A 22,396-nucleotide genomic window follows, 5' to 3' on the forward strand; every position below is an offset into this window, starting at 1 on the left:
GCCCTGACTCACCTCGCGAAAGAGCTGAGATTAAACCGTTGGAGAGGCGCGCGATTTCGATCCCAGGAGTATCCGATTGGCCAACGCCACGTCGAACGGCAGGGGCGGAGCGTAAACCGTAATGAGTTTCTAGCTCAGTACCCGTTGCCTTTTCCGTTCATCTCATGTGTGCTCAACACGTATCACCAATTCTTTGATGAAGAATTTATCAAATCCCTTGAGGGTTGAGGGGGAAAAGAGAAAACTCAAATCACAACAACGTATTTTGTTTATAGCATTTTTATTTCATTGGCTTCGGCTGTTTTTTTCCTTGTGAGGCTGAATTATTCGATCGATGCGACCAGGGTGTTTTTGAATTATTGATCTAGAGTCGTTGGCGGCTCTGTTAGCCTAATACGAATGACTCGTCGGCAGCCTCGTCCTTCCTAAATTTTTAATCAAGCCAATAGTTTTACCGTTCCAATGAAAATAACAAGTTGTTGTTTTTCGCTAAAATGCATCGACATAAAAATTAGATTAGTTCCATTGATGGCTCAAATAATTGATCCACAAATTTTTGGAGAATTTATATAACAGAATAAGCCAGATAGTTTGGTAGGATTCCAATTGTCCAATTGGCATTATTAATGTCCCAATGGCATGTCTCCTATCGATTCCTAGCTATCACCATTGTTAATTTTAGAATAATACATTCACAATACATGTATGCCAGGCGGAAACTAATGGCCCCAATTTCACCTGTACGACTAATGTCAAATCACCAGGGGAGGAATGAAAACGTATATATACAATATAGCCCAATAGCTCCAGCATTTGGACAACACTAGGAAAATAAAGTTGGTGGGAGGTTAATCGTGTTATAACACACTCGTGTACCTCCCTCTGTCTCCTCAGTGGCCGCCATCTTGGCTTTCTGGTCACGTACAATCGTAAAACAAAGAAACACACTCTGTGCAGTGCGGTATAGACCTTTCAATATTTAATTCCTCATTATTGGTCAAAGGGGGGTTGTACCAGAGCTTTTGAGAGAATTGGTATAGTTTTACTGGCCAATAAGCTATATCTGGTTGGTGCCGCTTGGGAGCAGGACCACAGAGAAAAACATTTGCGATGCATTTGTTTGCTGCAAGAAAAATAAATGGATGAATGAAATTTATTTTTATTTTTATTGCAACTAAAATTAATAAATCTGTCATCAGGCAATGATTCAGGGTGGAAATAAGGCACAAGGGCAGGACGAGAGGTTGTAGAAAATTAGAAGCTGCGTTGAAAAATCATAGCTTTCCACAAAGAGAAACGGAAGACATTATGATTAAGAGGGGTAGAATACTCGTGGTAATGAAAACATGGCCGACTCCATCCCAGCCCACAATCTTCGTGACCTGCTGATGCTACAGCTATTTGCAAACAGCGCACAGAAGCCGGATAAAATGCCGAGAAAATAGCTTCGAGCGGATGACAAAGTGCCATCCTCAATTGTATCGCCGAGTGACATCTAGATAATGCGAACCAAAAGACGTTTTTCAAATGTCAAATTTTGAAAGTTTCACCGAGGGACTCTCATCCCAAGGTGTCACTGCATAATTGATACTTTTATAAAGCGCTAAATCGAGATAGAAAATATGTATGCTGGAGAATGGGGGAGGTTAGAGAAAAGACCACTTAGGATTTCGTCTGGGCAATCGTCGGACGAACCAGTGAAAAATCGTTGGTCGATTCATAAAGTATTCAGACTATAGCCCGCACTATTCTCGGCGCCTCTGGTGAGAGTCAACCAACAACCAACTTGGCTTTTACATTGTTAAAATGTTCTTGGTCAAATGGCTGAGCCACCGAGCAATAAATTGCTTAGCACAGGGGTTTCGATAACTTTTCGAGAAAAACCTCGAGATTTAATGTCCAAAGGAGAGAGACACGGCAAAGTGGCAGTAAAAGCACAAGAGGATCCCTTATTTATTTTGTCTCTTTCCCTTCTCCCCCTCTCCCTCTCCTTTCAACTCAAAATTAGAAGAACGATGCAGGACCAGTTGGACCATTCCCGCGAGACCAATGCACACAGATGAAGCTCAATGAGAAAGAGAAGACAGTCCCAGAAATTGTCCAAAACATTGGGGATGCTCCTAAGAATTTTCGCTACCTCGGGAATTAAATAGAATTTAATCACGCAGGAAAAACTCACCGGCCCCTCGTTGTTCTGCCGTTGAGTCTGGTTAATGTCGAGCGCAACCACTTACTGTATTGGTGTTTGATTTATTTTTGAATGTCAGAGTGCTGCCTGGGGAAGGCGAGTTATCCCGAGGGGCGGTCGTACTCTATTGTATTTCTATTAAGTCCGACAGTCACCCCATGCACGCCACTTATTCCCTCGTACAATATTTTCTGATTTAATCATTATTATTTTAAACGCATAACGAGAAAAATACAATGCAATTAACGCGTTGGCTGATGAAAAATAATTAATCAACTCAATTTTTTGTGTAATTATCTGGTTAATTAATTAGACGTCGGCGACAGTTAACTATAATGGAATTGGAGGAAAAAATATCCTTCAGTGAAAAAGAGTTGATGACGACCCTCTTGCTCGGTGGTTTAAAACTAAAGAGCCGTAAATTCATGGGGATGGATTAATTCCGTCGTAACACCAGGAGCCTGATTATTTATACTCCTGCGCCACACAGCAGAGGGAAAGGCAACACTTCAACGTCAATTACATATTTTCTTCTCACTAACGGCGCAAACATATTTCATTTTAATCTTTCCACACTGGAAAATAAAAATAATATGCGCGAGGATAGATATAATGAGTTTAATAATCCAAGATGTGTACAATTTGAAAAGACGGTTCAAGCACATTATCATCCTTCTAACATTATAGATGACGATTTCAACGCCACTCACCACAAATTGCCTCGTGATTCGCTGACGAGAAAAAATCGTCAATAAGAGGGAACGTTAAAATAAAAAGGACAAGAAAAATAAAGGTAAATATGAAGGAGGAATAGTGAGTGATCCTGTGGAGAAAAGAAGAATTAAATTTGAACAGGAGTAGAGGCAATTATCCCAAGGAGGATGAAAAAACGTCGGGGATAACGGTTAAGAAGCGGCAAGGGGGATGGCGCTACCCTTCGGAGAAGAGAGGATGAGGCCTCTCCGTCTGCTGGAATTAAACATTCTTTTATCTTTTCTTACGTCGTTTTACCGCCTCTTCGTTCACGACGTACCTCCTCTCTTGCCCTCTGTTAATCAATCAAAAAATCATGAAGAAACGAATTAAACCGTGCCAGATGGAATTTAACAGCGCCGCGCTGCTGTTTTTTCAACGATATAAGCTTATTAAAGCAACAGGAAAAGTCAAATTCTATCCTCTAATTCATTGAACATTGCTTTTTGTTTTCTGTAATGCCCCACCAATGGGAATCTAGTGAGACAAACAATTAGCAAAATAAATGACTCGCTACGGACAGAATACAGAGAATACAGATCGCAAGTAGGCCGGCTAACCGAGTTATCGCACCCCCTCAAGTGCCAAGCGAAAACCACTCCATTGTATTCACCTCTCCCAGTATCTTTTTCTCTTACATTCTACTTGCGTATATGTACAGACACCTCTCATCCCCCTGTGCTTTCTCTCTTGCCATTCGGTAAAATCCCCCCGGTACTAAATAAATGTTTCACCCGTGAGGCTACCTATATATTAGGCACTACGCGTATGCGGTGCGCCTGTGGATATACTTCTATACGCTACTATTCTCTGATGCTGTGGCCCTTATGGCACTCTCCCAGTATTAACTCCATCCTCGTGGCCATGAGAACTTGAACTACAACGCAGTATCCACTTACTTCTTACTGTCTAGATGTATATAGAGTGTATGGATGATCGTAGACAACTTTTGTGTCACTGAATGTTTAAAGAATACCTGAATGTGACCGCTGGTGTATATATATATATATATTTACCAATTCCCTCGGCCAATATCCCAGCGACTTGGCAGTTTTAAAGTTTCTACTTTGGTTTCCGAAACCCGAGATACACCGAGAGATTCTAGGCCCACTGGGGAATACAACTTTTGGCTCTCGTTGACTTTCACGCGCCAGTCCATTGAGACTGCGCCACCACCACCGCATCCCTTCGTAATTGGCCATTTTCTGGACTTTATCGGGGGCCAATATTGGGAGAGAATTAGATTGCTTGAAATTTTTGTAAAATGCCAGCAGCCGCTTGATGTAATACAGAATGTCTAGATTAATCCAAGGTTGAAGTGTGCAGTGCGTATAATGAGTTTAAATGCATTTTCAAGCGCTCGAGAACAGCGTAGAGGTCGTTACTTTCACACATTACATATTGCACTGAAATATGGGTTACCGCGCGCCGTGGGAGCTGATCTTCATTATTCTTCTTTATGCAAAAACCAAGGCGAAAGTTGAAATCACATTGGTCATGCTTGATCCAAGGATTAATAATTTCTGATTGATGAAAAAGTGATTACTCCCTCTGTCAAATACAATGATACAGTTGTCCCCAAACTCATTGTCATATACAATAGAGAACAATCACCTGTAACTGAGACTCGTGGCAGCCGAGCACCCTTAATCGATCTCCCACTTGGCGATTAAATTTCACAACAAGTGCCAGTCGAGCATATCGCTCATCAAGCTATATTGGCCCCTCATGCTCTCTGGCGCGTTCCAATACGACTCGAGGGGGGGTGCAGGGGAGAAAAAAAAAACTATGACATACACAATGGGCGAAAGAGTAACCGGGGGGGGCATTTTTCTCTCACACGCCCCGTTGCAACTCCCCTGGGCATGTCACTGGGGAATTACTGAAGTAGTTAGAGCAACGAGGTGTCGCACAGTCAGCGGGCATTCATGAGAAATTGACGTGTCTGTTTTGTATCAGTGATGCTGCTCACATCCCTCATTCACCATTTGATCACTTACTTTTCGGTTTTATTAATCAAATACACTTAATTGAATATTAAATACGCAATGTTTATAATTAACTGAGGGAAAAAATTGTTTTATTAATAAATAGGAATGGAGGGGCGTCATTCTCTTGGCTTGAGTCCTCAAGCGCCCCCACCCCCCCACAAAAGGGGTGATCCTATATCCTGCGTATAAATAATTTTCAGGCCGGTGAAAAGACCCGAGTGACGTGAGGATACCGGCCCAAATTGATCCCTAATCCCAACCCTCGAGATGAGAACAATTGCCATAAATAAATGAAGAAAAAGAAAAACAACCCCCAGCTGGCTCTTACAGACCATTAATTGTTACATCGACGTTTGAATCACATAACTGGCATCCAATACGAGATTATTGAAAGAAAAATTGATGGCCGGCACACGGTGCTGGCTCAGGAATGATGGGACAATTATGAGATTGAAATTCCATTTTCTCCCCCCACCTCTTCATCTTCATCTTCATCTTCATCTTCTTCATCTCCTTCTTCTTCTTCTTGTGGTTATTGCCTCAGGCCCCGGAATATGTACGAAGGGGAATGGGGAGGGGGCAAGGGAGGCATAGCTCTCGTAATTAACCTCATGAAAACTATCGGTGGATCATTGCTGGGATATTACGTGGCTTCGCAAACGCTTATTTGCAAACCTCATGAAAGGACCATCATGGAAAAAAGGATGTAAGTGAACGTCTATACACGTACGTGAAGGTATATCAGCATGCATATTCTCATTATGATGATTCTAAAGTCGTAAATATCAATCCGTTACGCAGCAGTAAATATTGAGATGAATTATAGTTCAGCAATTTTATTGCTGTCTTACGTGGAAAATGATGAAAGCTTTGAAAAAATTGCTTACATTTGGATTGCTTTTACTTGAATAATCAGTGGAATTGTAAGCATTTACATATATTGCTGTGGGCCACATAAAAGTGGAGGTATGATGGATCAACGGAAATTATATATTTACAGTATGATTTTAAGTCATATCCCAGAGGCCTCGTTCAATCGACAGTGTGTGTACTGTGCTTTTAAACGCATGAGAAATTGTCTGTGAATTATTTAAAACGCTCAGAGCTGTGTTTCATGAAGCAAGAAACTCTGCGGTGATACTTGAAGAGCTGACAGAGGGGTTGGGGTGAGAGAGAACAAGAGATAATGGAAAGGGGAGAGAAAAAAAAACACACACAAGCCCGAGGTGCGAGTGGGATGATGTGAGGTGTTGCAGAAGAGGCGAGAAAAAGAGTGAGAGAGGTAACCAAGGCAAGTATATGTGGAATAAAAAGAGAAAGATGGAGAATTGGAGGTTGGCTCGACTTGCGCGCATTCACGTAATTAAGTCCCACAGCTTCTACTACGGCATGCGACGAAGCGGCGGGCGGTTGAAAGCGCGAGAAAGAGACAGAGAGAGAGAGAGAGAAATGGATCGGAGTTAGTTTGGCGAATTGGTGAGAAAGGGAGAGCCAGAGAGTGTGGCCCAGTGCAGGGCAAATGTGCGAGGCAGGAGGAGGAACGCAGGGTTGAGGGAGAAAAAAGAAGGAAAAATGAGTACAACGAAGAAAAAAAAATGACGAGGCCAATAAATAATACAGGGGAAAAAGGCGATCGCCTGCAACATTCTGTTCAAATGTTAAATAGGTATCAATTTGATTTGGACCAATGGGAGAGGGTGTAGGCGTGCCTTGGTGGGATTTCATTGGATGGAGACGGAGAATAGGCGTGGTTGGTTGAACGCGGGCCATTCGATTACATGGTAACGTCACGGTGGGGATAACCACCTGGTATCACGAGTCCCGAGTAGTCAGAATCACCGAGCTGATTCACTCTACCACGACGAAGCGAACACGCTGGTTCACCGACAGAGATTGGTCTGTGATTTGTTTTATTTATTTTTTTCACTCCTCCTGCCGATTTGTCGATTTAAATTGCAACCAGGTGTTTGATCGATTGAACATGTATTAGTGCTCTGTGACTCGTCATTCATGGAATTTAATCAATTGTGATGATTAATTGAAAGTGACTGGTGGAAATGGACTCGATCGGTAAACTGTTGGTTAGTGCTTGTGTTCATCAACAGAGAGGAGAAATCGAAAAAGTTTGTGAGAAAATATATTGAAAACTATGGAAATTATATTTAATGAATTCTTAAAACTGCTAATGTGTGTGGGCGAATATTCATAAAATCCTGCTTCACGTACACTGGAATATGAAAAAAATAAACGGTGGAAATTGAGCACAACAACAATTACACAAAACTGCCGTACCGATCATCTGAATGATAGGGTAGGGAAAACGAGGTAACCGTATATGTATATATTTATCGCACAGGGTTGGTACTGATACCAGGTAAAAAGTAAAAAAGTTAAGAGAGAAAGAGGGAAAGAAAAGAAAAAAAAATTTGAGGGGGAGAGGTATAAGGAGAATGTTGGCCACCTTACCTGGAAAAGCCTTCGTGAATGTTTATGGCCCATAAAATGGCCGACGAACAAACGGGACAGAGATACGGATACGAACGTAAGGAGATGCTCGCGGCAGGCCGCGTACGTGCTCCATAATTTCCAAATTACCGAGGCTGATGTTCATCGTTGTGGGAGAAATTTGAGAGGAAGATAGCTCCGCCGAAATTATAAATTTCGTTAATTTGACATTCACCTGATGCTCTTGTTCATCAAATATAATTCAATGGATGCAGTATTTTCATATTAGCACAATATCAACTCACTGATTGATTAGAGGAGTAATTCAACATGTCTGATCACGGCGACAGCGAAGTTGATCCTTCAGAGGAGATCAACGTTGATGAACTTGACTCGCGAAGTTGTTCTCCGCGTAATTACATCAACTCAACTGACAATCAACAGAATGAAGCACCGTCGGAATGTTCAACATCACCCCCACCGATACACACTAAGACACCGAGTGATACATCACCCCGCAGTCATCCGTTTAGTATAAGTCGTCTCCTGGGTGATGGTAGTGGTAGGAATCAGGCAAAGAGTCCTAGCTCCGATGATCCAGACAGTGATAAAGAACGAAGATCCTCGTGGGTCTGGGAGGACAGTAACAATCGCAACTCCAACGAGGATGAGAGGAGATCATGGGGTGTCGAATTGGAGGAAAAAATGTCGGAGAAAGATGATGATGACACAGGCAGTACTCCAGATATGCATGCAACTGGTCAAATGCATCCAGCTGATCTCCTGGCGCCATTTCGACTTTTCCCAGGTGGTTCTGGTTTAATATACACGGGTGGTGGCGTCATCAGGGTCCCGGCCCACAGGCCACCAGGACCAAATGGCCCACCTGGGAACAGTCTCACCACTCAGGCAGGTCTTATACCACCCTGGAGCCTTCAGGCGCTTCAACACAGTCAGCAGCAGGCTGCTGCTGCTGCTGCTGCTGCTGGTCTCCACAGGGCTAGTTTACTCGCCAATCTTGCGCATCCACTTCAAGCCCATCCACATCTCAAGGATCGACTTGCAGGTAAAATCACAGGTCCATCATTATTGTAAATTATTTCATTTATTGCTAAGTTAATTTCAACAAATGGATATACACAAATGCCTACTCAAAATGCACACATATAAATATAGCGGGGGGCTAGACACTGGAAGGAAGGATAAGAGTATCACTGAGATGCCGCTGCCGACGCCGCACCTCGGTGTGAAGTACGTAATTAGAGTACACTTAAACGAATTCCCTGCTGTCGTGTTTTTCGTGCGGATAATGAAAGCTAAGAATTATATTGCCATAGCGTGAGTTAAATGTATTCGCCGGTGCGAGTACAATATTATACTTGGCTTGATAGTAATTCCCGGTGCGGCTGTTTCACTTGCCGGAAGGAAAAATCCTGAGCACGCTACAGAGCAGAGAGCAAATGAAGAATCTTTGAATTATACGGTAATGTCTTTTGATATTTCATAGGGGAAAAAAGAAGGAAAGCAGCAGCCTGCTCGTCACTCAAACTCGTAATTCAATCGGTCATCCGACTACTTGTAAAGAAACACTCGAAAAACCATTCAATTATGCCGTCAAAGTCGAAAAATACAATCAAGCATTATCAAGTTCCGAGCGCAAGATTGCATTGAATTCATTTCATTTGCCACATTATCTTTCTCAAATCTATCCAAGTGGGTGGGATAATTGGCGTGACAAGTTTCTGCATGATTAACATTTAATTTATGCTGATAAAGTGAATTGATAAACCATGACAGATGGACAGGATAGCCTCGTTAATTGGAATTATCATATTAATGATTTGGCCGCGGTATTCTTTGCCAATGAAAATGACGTCACGTTTTCTACATGCAGTCCAATATCAGCTATGATGCTGTACACACGTGATCACTTACTTTACTCCTAATGATACAAATCAAAGCATCCCACTTTATGAGGCTAAATCGAACATTGAGCAATGATGGAGCTCAAAGTGCTCTGATGGGTTGTCGCAAAAAGGCCTTTAGCTCAACAACATTGTGCAATTTACGGGTAAACGCAAAGTGTAGATTTCAATTTACCGGTGAACAATATTCCTCCAAATGAGATCGCCAACACTTGTAAGACTCCTTTCCTCATACCAATTCGTTGAAACGCTAAACAGCTCTTGGAAAAGGTCATTACTTGGTTTCTGTTGCCTTTTCATTCGAGTCTATTATACGAAAGGGCTGTTATTATCATTTCTCTCTAATCTGATTTCAATTTCAATATAAATGACATTTTTGGGACTTGACTTTTCGCGAGTAAGTCAATCATCCCAGCAACTTACCTCAGTATCTGTACTGTAGATACAAGCCATATAAACAAGTAGTTATTCAACGACTGAGTGATTCTGGTAAACCACGCGTGCATGCACAAGTAATCTCTCAGCGCATTGGCACGTTTTATCTTTAGTGTCGTTTAATTTCTCGCTACTTCTTACAGATGAAATGACTGTGGCTTCTCGACTCGTTAGTCATTAAATACCCGCCAAAAGGTTTTTAATGTACTGACAAGCAAGCAGCCAAATAAAAGTAAAAAATCTTCCCCCCCCCCCATGCTCGCCAAAAGAGTAGTGTTGTTTTCCCTGAAAGGGGAAAAATCTTGAAAATGAAAAAAGAAAAAAACTAAAATAAAATAAAAGAAAAACATAACAACAAGCATACACTAACAACACGAATAGACACACATGAGTGACCGACGGCAATAACCAAGAGGAGATGTGTCCGTGTATAGCGCAGAGTGGCTTTGGCCTCCGGCCAGAGATAACAGGGTACGTGGAATCAGAGAAAAAAGGCATCGCGTGACCAAAACCTGAAATAGAATCTCTTGCAACCTAACTCCATACTTTGGATGAGTTGCCCTATCCTTTACTAACATATATATATATATATGACAATCACCAATACAATATATATATATATATATATATATATGTTGAATGTTTTGTTGGTATCGACTCACACGCGTTTTCTAAACTACGCCTCGTGCCCCTCTTCAGGTAAGCCCAACAGAATCAGTGGAACAGTGGTCCAATTAAAGGTGACTATATAGATCCACTTCAAACGAATGTATCCCATGCTTCTTATCCGTTTCTTAAGACGTGTTCCACTACTTATTTCAACGTGGGAATCGATTTCATTTCTTCTAATTTTTTTCTCGCTCTTCCTCCCCCTCCCCTCCCCTCCTCTTTCTTTTATTTCATTTTTTTTGTACAACTCAAGGAGAAAAATTATAAAGGGAGATTCAGGCCTTTCACAAAAATCAACTCAAGGCAAATCATACAGTAGCACGGTAATATACTTGAATCTCAATTAGTGCTCATAATCTGGTACGTGAAGAATTCTTCAGCGCATATAAATGCCCAGAGATAAGTATTTTCAATTATAATACCGAATAATTTTCATGTGGTATGCCGATCCGTTGTAATATAAAAAGATGAAACAAGAAAGCGCTAAGTAAGACTCCTGTCACGCTTACTCAACGGCTATGGTGCACAGGCCGTGTGTAACACGGTAGTCGCTCTCGCAGGGGGAATGTTAATTACTAGGTATAAAGTCTAATCATCTATTGGTAAACATTAAACTGACATGTTTCATTTCTTTCTTCCTACATATCCTCACTGATCACAATGTATTATTAATCATGAATTATAATTCGTTGCGGGCAACTGAGGGGGGGAAAAAAAAACGAGCAAAAAAAGGATAATCGTTGGTGTAGATTAATTTTGTCCAATATGCATTAGAACTGTATACCAATATCCGTTTGATTTTTTTTTCTTCGTTTGCGAAAGGCGAAACGGCTGGAATTTCTACGACTGTAAAGAGACCTTCTAGAGGTGCAATGACCGATGATAATGCAAGGGAAGGAGTGCCGGAAGACTTTTAGAGACAGCATATAATCGCGCATGAACGAGTGCAAACTGATCGCGTAAATCCATAAATTTAACTGTCAGCGCTATTGGCTAGAAAAGATGGATGGTGAATGTTAACTGGCCTTTTTATCGCCCTATTCGCAGAATAACTACAATCCAAATGTTCACTAATACACATTATCGTAAGTAAGTTTCCCTCTGCACCTTTTTTCTTTTTTCTTTTTCGTTTTTCTTCTCTCTCAAGCCGGAAATTATCAATATGATTTTCTGCTTTGAGATATTGTGCTCGAAGATATGATTTTTCAGGCGAAAAAATATGTGGATTGTGTTAGCTACCAATTGCGGTGAACAGCAGCCTCACTGATGGTTGACGTTCAAGTACTTGGTAACGATTCCATTTGAATAGTAAACAAGACAGTTATGTTTTTTTTTTATTTGTGAAAGTGTTTCTCGGTAGACAATGATCAGTCCGACTACTATGCAATACGTTACATTATACCGCGTATTTAATTTTGTTTGAGGCCGACGGGAGGAAGTGCTGCGGTGATTTAGTTGATGGTTATAGTACTGAGAATAACTGGAGGTGTTACAGTATCAGTATTTTTAACAATATTTCCCCCATTCCCCTCTTAATTTCCATCAACTCCGTTGGAAAGAGAAACTATTGCGAATTCCTCTCGCCTTATTTGACACTATAGCTATACTGCATTCTCTTATTGCGTAATAATTAATCAGGAGGTAGAGATTATGCTGCCAAGCAACGAGTTTTGGGGTTTGGTGTTGACTGATCGTGTTAGCGTAAAACTTTGGGGGATTTTGGTATTTCGAGGTTGGCAACTTTGAGGTTGAGCGCACAGCTCGTCCATCATTGTTACACCAAATACAACTCTACAAGTTTACAGGGGAATGTATGCGATATGCCTGTGTAGGAAGGCTCACTTTGATGCAGAGGAGTGGTGGTTGGCTTTACATTATTAACGTGACTTCAGTTTAATTTTGCTCCAGTCAATTAGCTGAGTGTCTGTGTACGTCGACAAGATCATAACGCCCATTTATATATATCACACATTAGGGCTATCAAACTATTTTCCCCCTCCATATTAAAGGGTAGAATAATTTCAATTGAGCGGATTGTTGGAAATTTTTTGCTTGGCATATTGGTCTGTTTCTAACATATGCATGAGAAATCGGTAAACGATGGCGTGGAAATATCCCTGTGGGGATGAAATCGTATATAGTCTACTGCTGTGAATGAAAAAGTATTGCCGAGTATTTTTAACTCACCCTCGCTCCAGCCAGGACAATACTTGTTCACTTGGAATTCACCCACACGCATTATTTGCGATTTTTCCGAACCCCTGGAGAAATCCGTGTTATTCGCACTGGCCTTTGCCATGTGCCACTACAGGTTTAACTCTCAAATGGAAAAATTTATGTCACAATGAGTGCAACAAATTTCCGAGAATGGCAAATTCAGCCTAGTACTTTATTCCTGATAATTGTTCGTTAGTTGATGGATCGTTTGTGTTTGTTAAATGGCATGAACAACGCTGATGATGAATATTTAAATAAAATAGCGTTAGACCACACAAAACCACTTGAGTTGGTACTCAGAGTTTGCTTTGTCTCTCGGTAATAATGGAAAAGTGGTTAAATCACCTTGTCAATGCCTCATTCGTGAGATTTCAATTTTCAAAACGAGACCCTTTCAAATAGACGTAGCATTAGGAGGGAGCTGTGAGGGGTAGAGTGCCGTTAACACCAAGTATACGGGTTGACCGCAGCAAACAGATTTCAGAGGTGTCCTTGCTTCGCGTGATTGTGGTATTCTCACCTCTTGAATTTCATTCCGTTCTGCATTCTCCTGCCGTGTGTAGGTATGCAATATTTCTAGCAAATGTTTCATCTTCACTTTGTAAAGAAAAAAAAAAGAAAAAAAAGTCAAAATTTGCCTTCCTCCTTACACTCTATTCACGTCAAAAAAAAAAAAGAAAAAATAATATTCATACGTATAAGGGGCGTGTAGATAGATCTCTGGGAATTTTATTGGCTGGATAGTATACGTGGGGTTTGTTTAATTTTATGCGATTTTTTATCGACGCCTCGTAATATCGATAATGTGGAGCCACCGGTGCGCATACACCAACTTTCCTCCTACCATCAGGGGTAGCTAACTGTAAGAGAGGAGTATACTTTACATCGAGTTATGCAGGAGTTTGAGAAATGATCAGAGTTACCCTCTTCGAGGATTATTACTATTTTTCACCAGAACGTGGAAGGAAATGATGAAGTATTTGGTATTTTCCAAATTTACATTTCCATCAAAGTGAAAGGGTAGGAATAAAGGACATTTCAAGTGCACATGAAGGAGAATACGGGGGTAATAGAGGTGGTGGTTATACTCAAGAATATGAGAGTATTCATCTCTATACTTTTTCTTACATGAATAATATTTTACTGGATATACGCATGTATAACTTCTCGGTAACCTCTTAGGGGTGTCTGCTAAGTTGATGCCCATATATGGACACACTTGTTCCTCGAGCCGTCAATCGTAAAAACCATTTTAAAATGATGTTAGTGTATGGCACAAGCCTTACACGCAACATGAATGGTCATGTGGCATTTTCTTTTTACTGGGTAAATTGCGGCAAACGAGTCGTGTACAATTTCCTTCATTTGTTTCTTCTCTCTGGCTGACATTCTATAACAATACAATAATGTTAAAATCCAAGCGGCCGGAAAATCCATGACATCCGCCTGTCAGACGATGTGTGTATATACATGAGCTAAATCCCCGGTGAGTCGTTACTCGCTCATCCAATCATCGCTGCTTTATGTGTCTACATTATTGCAGCCCCTCCATCATCATGCAATATCATGATTTTTCAACCCAATTTCAGAAATGTATCATTCTGCTCTGCACGACCAAAAGGATAGAATAATTTTGTTGTTGTTGCTGTTTTTCTTTTTTCCACTTTGAAAGAATTTATTTAATATTTGAAATTTTATGAGCCACAGTGGAGTACAATATCATGGATCCTTGCAGAAAAACAATTTACTTTGAAGGCCACAATCTCCATTAACGTGGCTAACTCGAACGTGAGCAGTGGAATAATGACTTTCGCTAAGACTTCTGTCACAGAGATTAGAAGTGGCTGGTTTATAAGGAAAGAGGTTGCGTCACACGAATTCGCGCCTGAGTCATTTTAAACGTCAGTTATGATTGAGGCAGAAAACCGACAAAGGTTATGTCTCAAGCTCAGTGGGTCACAGGTTTCCCTGTGAAAATTATACTCTTTCATGGCCTTCGCTCTTGCATTTGTTTCATCCATAGTCGTATGAAGAATCATTTATTATCATCTACATTGTTGACACGTGTATTGTTGATAATGTACACTCGAGCGACTAAATTTGTGTTTACGTAAATACCCCAGGAGGCATTGCCATGAATTCTCATACACATTCACATACAACCAAGACCCGACCACGACCGGCTCGCCCCAGTTTATTTATGCTGGCCATTTTGCGCTGGTCGTACGCCATCTTGTTCTTCCAAACGTCCCTCAACCCCCCTCGAGAAAGATCTGGAGTTACTCGTCTTGCAAATGCAGATTCTCTCCGCTCGTTTCTCGTATTATGATACTGAGGGATGAGAGTTCGTTGTTCTCTCTGTTTCTACTTGCTGCCACCCCCTCTCTATTCCTGTCTGCCTAGTGATGAGAACTGTCGGGAACCAACCCTCTTTCCTTATTCATTTGTTATCGGTCCTATTTGCGTCTTAGGTACACTCTGCATTCCAAATGTTTTCTCATTATTTATTCTTTGTTTTTGGCAAATGAGCCGATTTCCTTGAATTTATGATACTCTTGGGGTGGTAATAGCTCGAGATCTGTTGATTATTGAGGAATAAATCATATTCAAAGGGAGGCAAAGTATATGCTGGCGTGCGGTTGGACGCGTGTTTGTGTCCTCTGATATGCCCGATATACTCCTCAGGTGAATTTAAGTCGCAAGAGTGTCGTTAGACACGCCAACCTCGTATATGGCGGTTAACCTGAGGCAGAATAATCCATGTCCCCAAACCACGAAAGCTCACAACACTTGTATACATGTGAGAAAAAAAAAACCTTGTTTCAACATGGCGCGACTTCACCAACAATGACACTTTATCATACTTGAAAATCAATAGGCCTGAGGGCTAATTGATGAAGGTGCTCGCCTTCTGGAAACAATGGGCTCCATTATGTCATAAAAAGGGTAATTCCATTGTTGAAGGTTTGGAGAAATATTAATGATAATGTGTTGGCTTCTTAAGATTCATACACATGAGCCAATGAAGGGAATATCGATGATGTCTGAGGGCGTTGTATAAAATCATGTCCAGTTATAACGAAAAGTAATTAGCAATGAATTACATGGGCTCACGGACGAATGGGGTTATGAGCGTGATAATATAACTGGCATAAGAGCCAGTACGCGATTATCATCCAAATAATAAGGGAGTATAGTGACGCAAGTGGTGAGAGAGCAGAGGCGAGTGAGAGGCCATTGCAATGGGTTAGAGAGGAATCGTATTATAAACTGAAATTGTGGAAGCGCGGCTCCAGCACATCAGTATATATTGCAGGGAAATGGGGATGCTAGCTTTTGCGGATGTACAGAGAACGAAGACATGAAAAAGGTATAATGTGGGTGAAGGGGAAGAATGACTGTTCACTCTATGGCCCTTTCATCTTTTACGATAATTGCATGGCATTTTGAAGGTGTACTATGAACCCTGTCACCCGTCAAATTCAATTTTCGACAGGGACGGGATATTTCACCGCGGGCTGTGCCCACCACCTTATTCTCTTCATCCTAAGATGAATTTATTGACAGAAAGAAAGCAAAAAGAGACATCGTCATTGTTTATTTCAGTCGCCGGAGCTTTTCCTCGGAGAATTGGCCATCCTTATCAAAACAGAACTCCACCCAAGAGAAAGAAGCCGAGAACGAGCTTTACGAGATTACAAATTGCGGAATTGGAGAAACGCTTTCATAAACAGAAATACTTGGCGTCGGCAGAGAGGGCAGCTCTCGCCAAGTCCCTCAAGATGACAGACGCCCAAGTGAAGACGTGGTTCCAGAACAGGCGAACAAAGTGGAGGTACGTGACATTCTCATCATCCTTTTCATTCACTTTTCGTTTGCTTCATTTTGATAACGTGATAAACCCCAATAATTGATGTATTCTCTTCATACTTTGAGGAGATGTTTAAAAAGTCTCACTTGTCCTCGGCGGTATATGTTAATAGTAAGTTTGAAGATTTTACGTTAACATTTTTAGCGTCCAGGCGTCACGTATTAAACCGGGCTCCCTCTTCAAGATAAGCACAGTCCGAAAACACGTCATTTAGATAAAAGAATAACCCACGCGGGTGTCCTCAAGTGGAAGATGATGGTAGGCGCGCCATACGGCGAGACACCCGGCATTCTCCGGACGATATCACTGTATCGAGGAAAAAAAAAACGATGTAAATATTTAAAAGCCACCCCTGGAGTGGTTCAAGGTCATATACCAAAAATTTCCCCCATTTATTTTTATTCATTTTCGGTGGCTTTATCTTCTCCAATGGACAACTCTAGAATTCCGGAAATATCAGTGTGACTCACAGCATGTGTCATTTAAAAATATACTACACTGTTTTTCCCATTGCAATTATAGAGTACAACGACAAGTGCATCCGTACTAAATTGCCTTCCATTTAACCCTGTACACTATACATCACACCAGATAATCATCAGATGTGCCTTCGAAGTTAAATACTTACACGATCCGTTCATCGATACTGTCACACCACTTTCAACGCTTTTTAGCCATTTCTTTTTTTTCTCTCTCTCTTCCATCTTTTTCATTTTCCTTTCTACCGAGAACCCGTGACTTTGATCCATGGATTTAACAAAAAAATAAAAAATGTCGATAATCAATGGAGACACGTCTCGTACGACAAGAGAGTACCGAGTGCCATGTAAAATAACGAGATGACCGTAGGCACGAACGAGATAACTCGAGCTTCAATAATTCAGATTCCTAACAGCTTAGCCCTGTCCCGTACATTATGTAGTCGTCCTGCCACCCCCAAGCTCCCTCGGTCGCTCCAAAACCGCCTCTCCCTCCATCTCCTCGCACATAACCCCACTGCTCACTTCTCTCCCAACCTCCCTTTCCTCACTATAACTCCATTTGACTTCCGCGGCTACGCTTTTCCTTGGCTTTTAAACTGTCAAACATTCGAAATCCAACGTTTGAATCGCTTCGATCTCCTCGTGTCGGAATACCATTTTCTCGTCTCGCTTACACACCCCACTCTGCCTGTTTAAACATTCATTCATACCCCTATTGCCCCCTCCTTCTCCGGCCCTTTATCAATGTGTGTATGTAACTGCTGCCTACCTACACGATTTCACCGTGTTTGGTGGCGATGGATTGAATAATTCTTGAAAAAGAGGCTTTATATCTCTAGTCTCTGTCGTTCAATTTGTTTACAAAGAGCCAAAATAAGCTTTTTGAAATCAACCAAGTTGGGTATTATATTTCACTCTGTACGAACGATAAAGATAATGGTGCATTGGATGTGCCTGATGGTAGAGCTGAATCAATTGTCCCCTCGGTATTATACTCTATACGATAGAGTAGATGGTGCGATGGCACCAGGGGCTGCGAAATGTAATCGGCACAGGGTTTTCAATTATTAATTGCTAACCGCATTAATTACACGCCCGTGTGAGGGGGATGGAAGGGAGAAATGGATATAATGTCACAGCAAACAGTGGAATATAAAGCACGTGTTTTGAAATTTAATTTCCCCAATGCTCCAACGTCCAATTATGTTTGGTATAACGCAACAAAAACTACTAACGAAATTTCTAATTTTCTGGGAATTCATTCCGACATGTACTGTTCGATTTCAACTAATACCCAATGATGGTTTTATACCTGAAGAGACAAAAAAATATGAGCACGCAATCATGATGAAAATAACGAAAAAACAAAAAAAAAAGAAAGGAAAAAGCGCCGAAAAGAGCTAAGTAAAATTACAGGAAGCTGTTTCATGGGTGGAACGAGTGCTGTGTGTGCGACGTCAAAGAAGAAATATATATACGTGAACTAGCTACGATGAGAGAAGACAAGAGAGGAGTTCTCTCTCTCTCTCTCTCTGTTCATCCACACTCAACTCGGAGAACCAGTTTGCGCTAATGATTGGTCTTGGAAAACCTCAAAATTAGTTCGAAGCGTTCACAAATACGAGTTGGACAAAAACGGGGACGGAAACGAGATTTTTTCATATACTATACGAGTGTTTCATCATGCTTTCGTTCTTTTTTTTCTTATTTTTTTTTTTCAGTAACGCAGGATTTCGGTAGTTGATCATGGGTTCGCGGAGCGATTTGTTAAATAGAGAAAAAAAAAGGTTATGTAAATAGAGGACAACGTAGTAGTATAAAAAAGGCACAAAGTCTATGGGCGATTTCTTCGGTTTATATACATCAGAACCATTTAATTACCGGTAGCAGAGATTAAGCCCTAATGGAGCGAGAATGTCCAACTGGATACCTGATTGCGGTCCGAGGTCAGACTGGCGCCTCAGACGAATAAATTTCACGATTTAATCACCTCAGACATTCATCGAAATATCGGCGGGCTAGTAAATTCTTCAATAAACATTGTTACTGTCTCAGTAAGAATTTTACTACTGATGTGTATAAGCTTAATGTAATGATTTACGGAATATCAGCCAATTACATATGCAGGTCTACTCCCCCGGAGAAAACCGGTAGAAAAATAGATAATAAAAGATTCCTTTGCCCCGCCTGGCTCTCATATATACATCTGCGCGGACGTCGAGTTGTTCTGCTCCGGCGCAATCAAAATGTGCCGCATATACTATGTATTCGAAAAATTTGAAAAATGAAATTTTTCTTATTCAATGATTTTTTTCCTTTCAGACGACAAACGGCAGAAGAGAGAGAAGCAGAGAGACAAGCGGCGAATCGTCTCATGTTATCACTGCAAGCAGAAGCCCTGGGAAAAGTTGGTTATCCAGGAGGGGTGAGCAGTCATCCTGGCGGTGCATCGGTTGCAAATCTAGATGGGCAATCTTCAGCACCACCTCTCGGGCACACGGTTAACCAATGGGCCTCACCCTATGGCCCACCTCAACCCCTTACCGAGCCCATCTGCTAAAAAATAACCAATTTTCAGCGAGAGAGAGAGAGAGAGAGAGAGAGAAATTGTAATGGATTGAACAAGGGCAACAAAGACATATCTCACTCATGTAAATAATACCATACATTTGAAAGAAATTACTTGTAAGATATAGGGACTGTTCTAGTGCAAGCGGAGGGGAGTCAGGAGGTATGCCATGTAAATACCACTTGGATTATTGAACCCAGATTATTCTTAATAGTAGCGTAGGATATGATATATATTATATTGTCGTAATAATATTACGAGTGGTTATAACTCAATATCAGTGTAAGAATTGCGAGAAGAGAAATACAATAGGCAAAAATATGCATTAAAAATTCCGATTAAAAGATAGGAATATTGAGTATGATGTATAACGAGCTATGTGATGTTATGTACGTGTAATATTGTACATATATAAATATTCAGGAAAACAAAATGAAGACTAATTACTGACATCTCTATGTGAGAGATTGTTTTTTTTTCTTTGTTTTTTCAACTCACCCAGCACAACACCTGTCCAATATTTTTTATTTCTCCCAGTTTATCCTTCCCACCTTTGTGTCCCTCAACAGTTGCCAAAGATTTTTTTAGTGGGTGTCTAAATTGAAGGTGGCATCCTACATTATCGTGTGCATCATCCCCTCAAATCATATAACAACATCCGGTCGCTCTTTTTTTCGATTCTCATAATTGTTTTATTTCCCCGTAACGATTGCTGCTCGTGTCTTTATCTCGCAGGTTAAAGTTATGAAGCTCTGGTATCCTAGAAGAGTGTGTTTCACTTGTATGCCGGATGTGGCCGCGTTTACTACCTATAATTGCAGAGAAGCCACTACTCCCAAGTCCGGGTCAATTATTTGGAGACAAATGTTCCAGACCGCTTCTTGAAACTCAATTTCTCTCTAAGAAAGAGCCTCTCTATATGTTGTTATATACAAAGACTTTTTGTCGGGGGACCACCGGCGCAGGTATCCACGCGTTTGATGTCTTGAAAATTTTCCTTTTATTCCGACAACTCTATTATAGAAAATAGAAAATAGAGAAAAAAAAATAAGAAGTGAGGAATTTGAATTGAAATGGAGATGGTTTTAAATTTTACCACCACACTCAATGTTTCAATATTCCTTGACACATGATAACTGTTAATTGATCAAGTACGCTGTACCTGGGATGGGGAGAGCGTAGAAACGTATCCCAGAGGCGAGAGGATGCAGCACACGCCCCCCTGCTGGTATTAATCCTCAATCATACATCAGTGGCATATCGCACCCCGTCGACCCCAACCCAACCCTCTGGGGCGTTTGCGCAAAGACCACACATGCTCTTCCCCCACCCTCTCGCTTGCATTCAATGACCGAAAAGGCCAATGCTTGGCGGTGCTGGAGGAGGAGGAGGAGGGCGCTTCGAATTAAAAACTAATCCAATATTAGCTCCAGTCTGGTCTGCCAACGAATATACTGACAATTATATTTTCACATTCTCATACTTGCATTTCGTTTGATTTGGACAAACAGCCCAATAAATAAAATTGATAATAAGACAATTACCTTAAGTTTATTGACACGTTTGCTGGAAAAATGAACGATTGAATAATAGAACAAATCAATTTTCTCGTACGATTATAGGTACTCAACCATCAGACGGCAGACAGTATTTCGTGAAATGACGTTTCTGACAATAAAATAAGTGGGCGATTGAAGTTTCGGTGTGGAGGTTATACGTCTATTTCCTGCTCGTAAAAATGAGAGAGAAATGTATTTCTCGTGAACTCGGGCCCTGTCTTTTCTGTATTTCCGATCGTTTTGTGGTCAGCCACCAACTCCCTAATAGTTTTGGAATAGAATCGATGTCATTTGCGGCCTATTTCAGGTTCTTATGGTTCTCATACAACTAACACAATCCAAAGAAAAAATAATAATGACGAGAGAAATGGATTTATGAAAGAATCAATGTTTGCCTTCTCTCGCATTTATTTTGTACTCTAATTTCGTCGTGGGAACGCCAATGGATTTACTAAACCCGATCTCCCTGATTGTTGCTCGTCTATCGTAATCCTAGAATCCCCTCTGGAAATACTGTTCGATACTTACTCGATTCACCGACAGGACTAATCCTCGTGACAACGATGAGAATGCATTATCGACTGTCGAAACTCCATTGTCAATGCTTTACCATCAAGATATAAGCCTCTGAATTATTAGTCTCGAGATGATCGTCTTCATTTATTCATTTTTACAATTATTATCGTTGAGAAAATTCCAATTGCAAGTAATCAGGTATATTAAAGAAATTTCAAATTTCCAACATGAAAGGGAATGTCCCCTTTATATATTCCTGAAAGGGTTAAAAAAAAAAACTGAAAGACATTGAATGAAACAGACGTGTATTCTCGATGGTGCGAGTTCAAGCACCACGACGCAAACGACACTCGACAGGCGCGGAAAACGGGAAGAAAACAACGACCTGGAGTCACCAGGACCATTTAGGATGATTGCCCGATTTATGTATTTATACGCAAAAAAGGTACAGAACCACGATAGGTGCCTCTCTCACATTAATTCGTTTTCATACAGCAAAGATTGAGTCTTTTGCTTTATACACTCCGTCGTCCATCTTGTTGAGCGCGAATTGTGTTGTTTCGATTATAATTTCGCAGATGCCCAACAATATTTGTCAATTACGAATGCATCTTCGGCACAAAATTGGAAAAGCCCTTTCGCAACGAGAGCTCTCGTTAATTTGCCCGCTAGCATGACGATGATGGGCTTTTGGATCGTGATTCTTATCTCGGCCATGGACGCAGGGCAGGAAATTGTTTTACCCCCACCTCCCGATGCACGGCTGCGATCCATAG

General features: G+C 41.0%; 1 protein-coding gene across 1 annotated transcript; it reads left to right on the top strand.

Annotated features, from left to right (window-relative positions):
- The first annotated feature begins 7,707 nt into the window (after window positions 1-7,707).
- On the top strand, window positions 7,708-19,536 carry LOC114841468 (retinal homeobox protein Rx2-like). Its single transcript, XM_029126461.1, has 3 exons — window positions 7,708-8,443; window positions 16,230-16,458; window positions 19,299-19,536. Exons 1-3 carry the CDS (start codon window positions 7,708-7,710, stop codon window positions 19,534-19,536), a joined length of 1,203 nt encoding a protein of 400 aa, XP_028982294.1.
- Window positions 19,537-22,396: the final 2,860 nt, after the last annotated feature.

The sequence above is a fragment of the Diachasma alloeum genome, unplaced genomic scaffold (assembly GCF_001412515.2).
Source record: "Diachasma alloeum isolate Michigan unplaced genomic scaffold, Dall2.0 Dall_scaffold_00540, whole genome shotgun sequence".
Taxonomy (NCBI): Eukaryota; Metazoa; Arthropoda; class Insecta; order Hymenoptera; family Braconidae; genus Diachasma; species Diachasma alloeum.

Excerpts from the sequence above, each read along its gene's own strand:
- LOC114841468 (XM_029126461.1), top strand. The coding sequence starts at position 7,708 with ATGTCTGATCACGGCGACAGCGAAGTTGATCCTTCAGAGGAGATCAAC. Across the intron at positions 8,444-16,229 it reads TCTCAAGGATCGACTTGCAG|TCGCCGGAGCTTTTCCTCGG; the intron begins GTAAAATCACAG and ends TGTTTATTTCAG. Across the intron at positions 16,459-19,298 it reads AACAGGCGAACAAAGTGGAG|ACGACAAACGGCAGAAGAGA; the intron begins GTACGTGACATT and ends TTTTCCTTTCAG.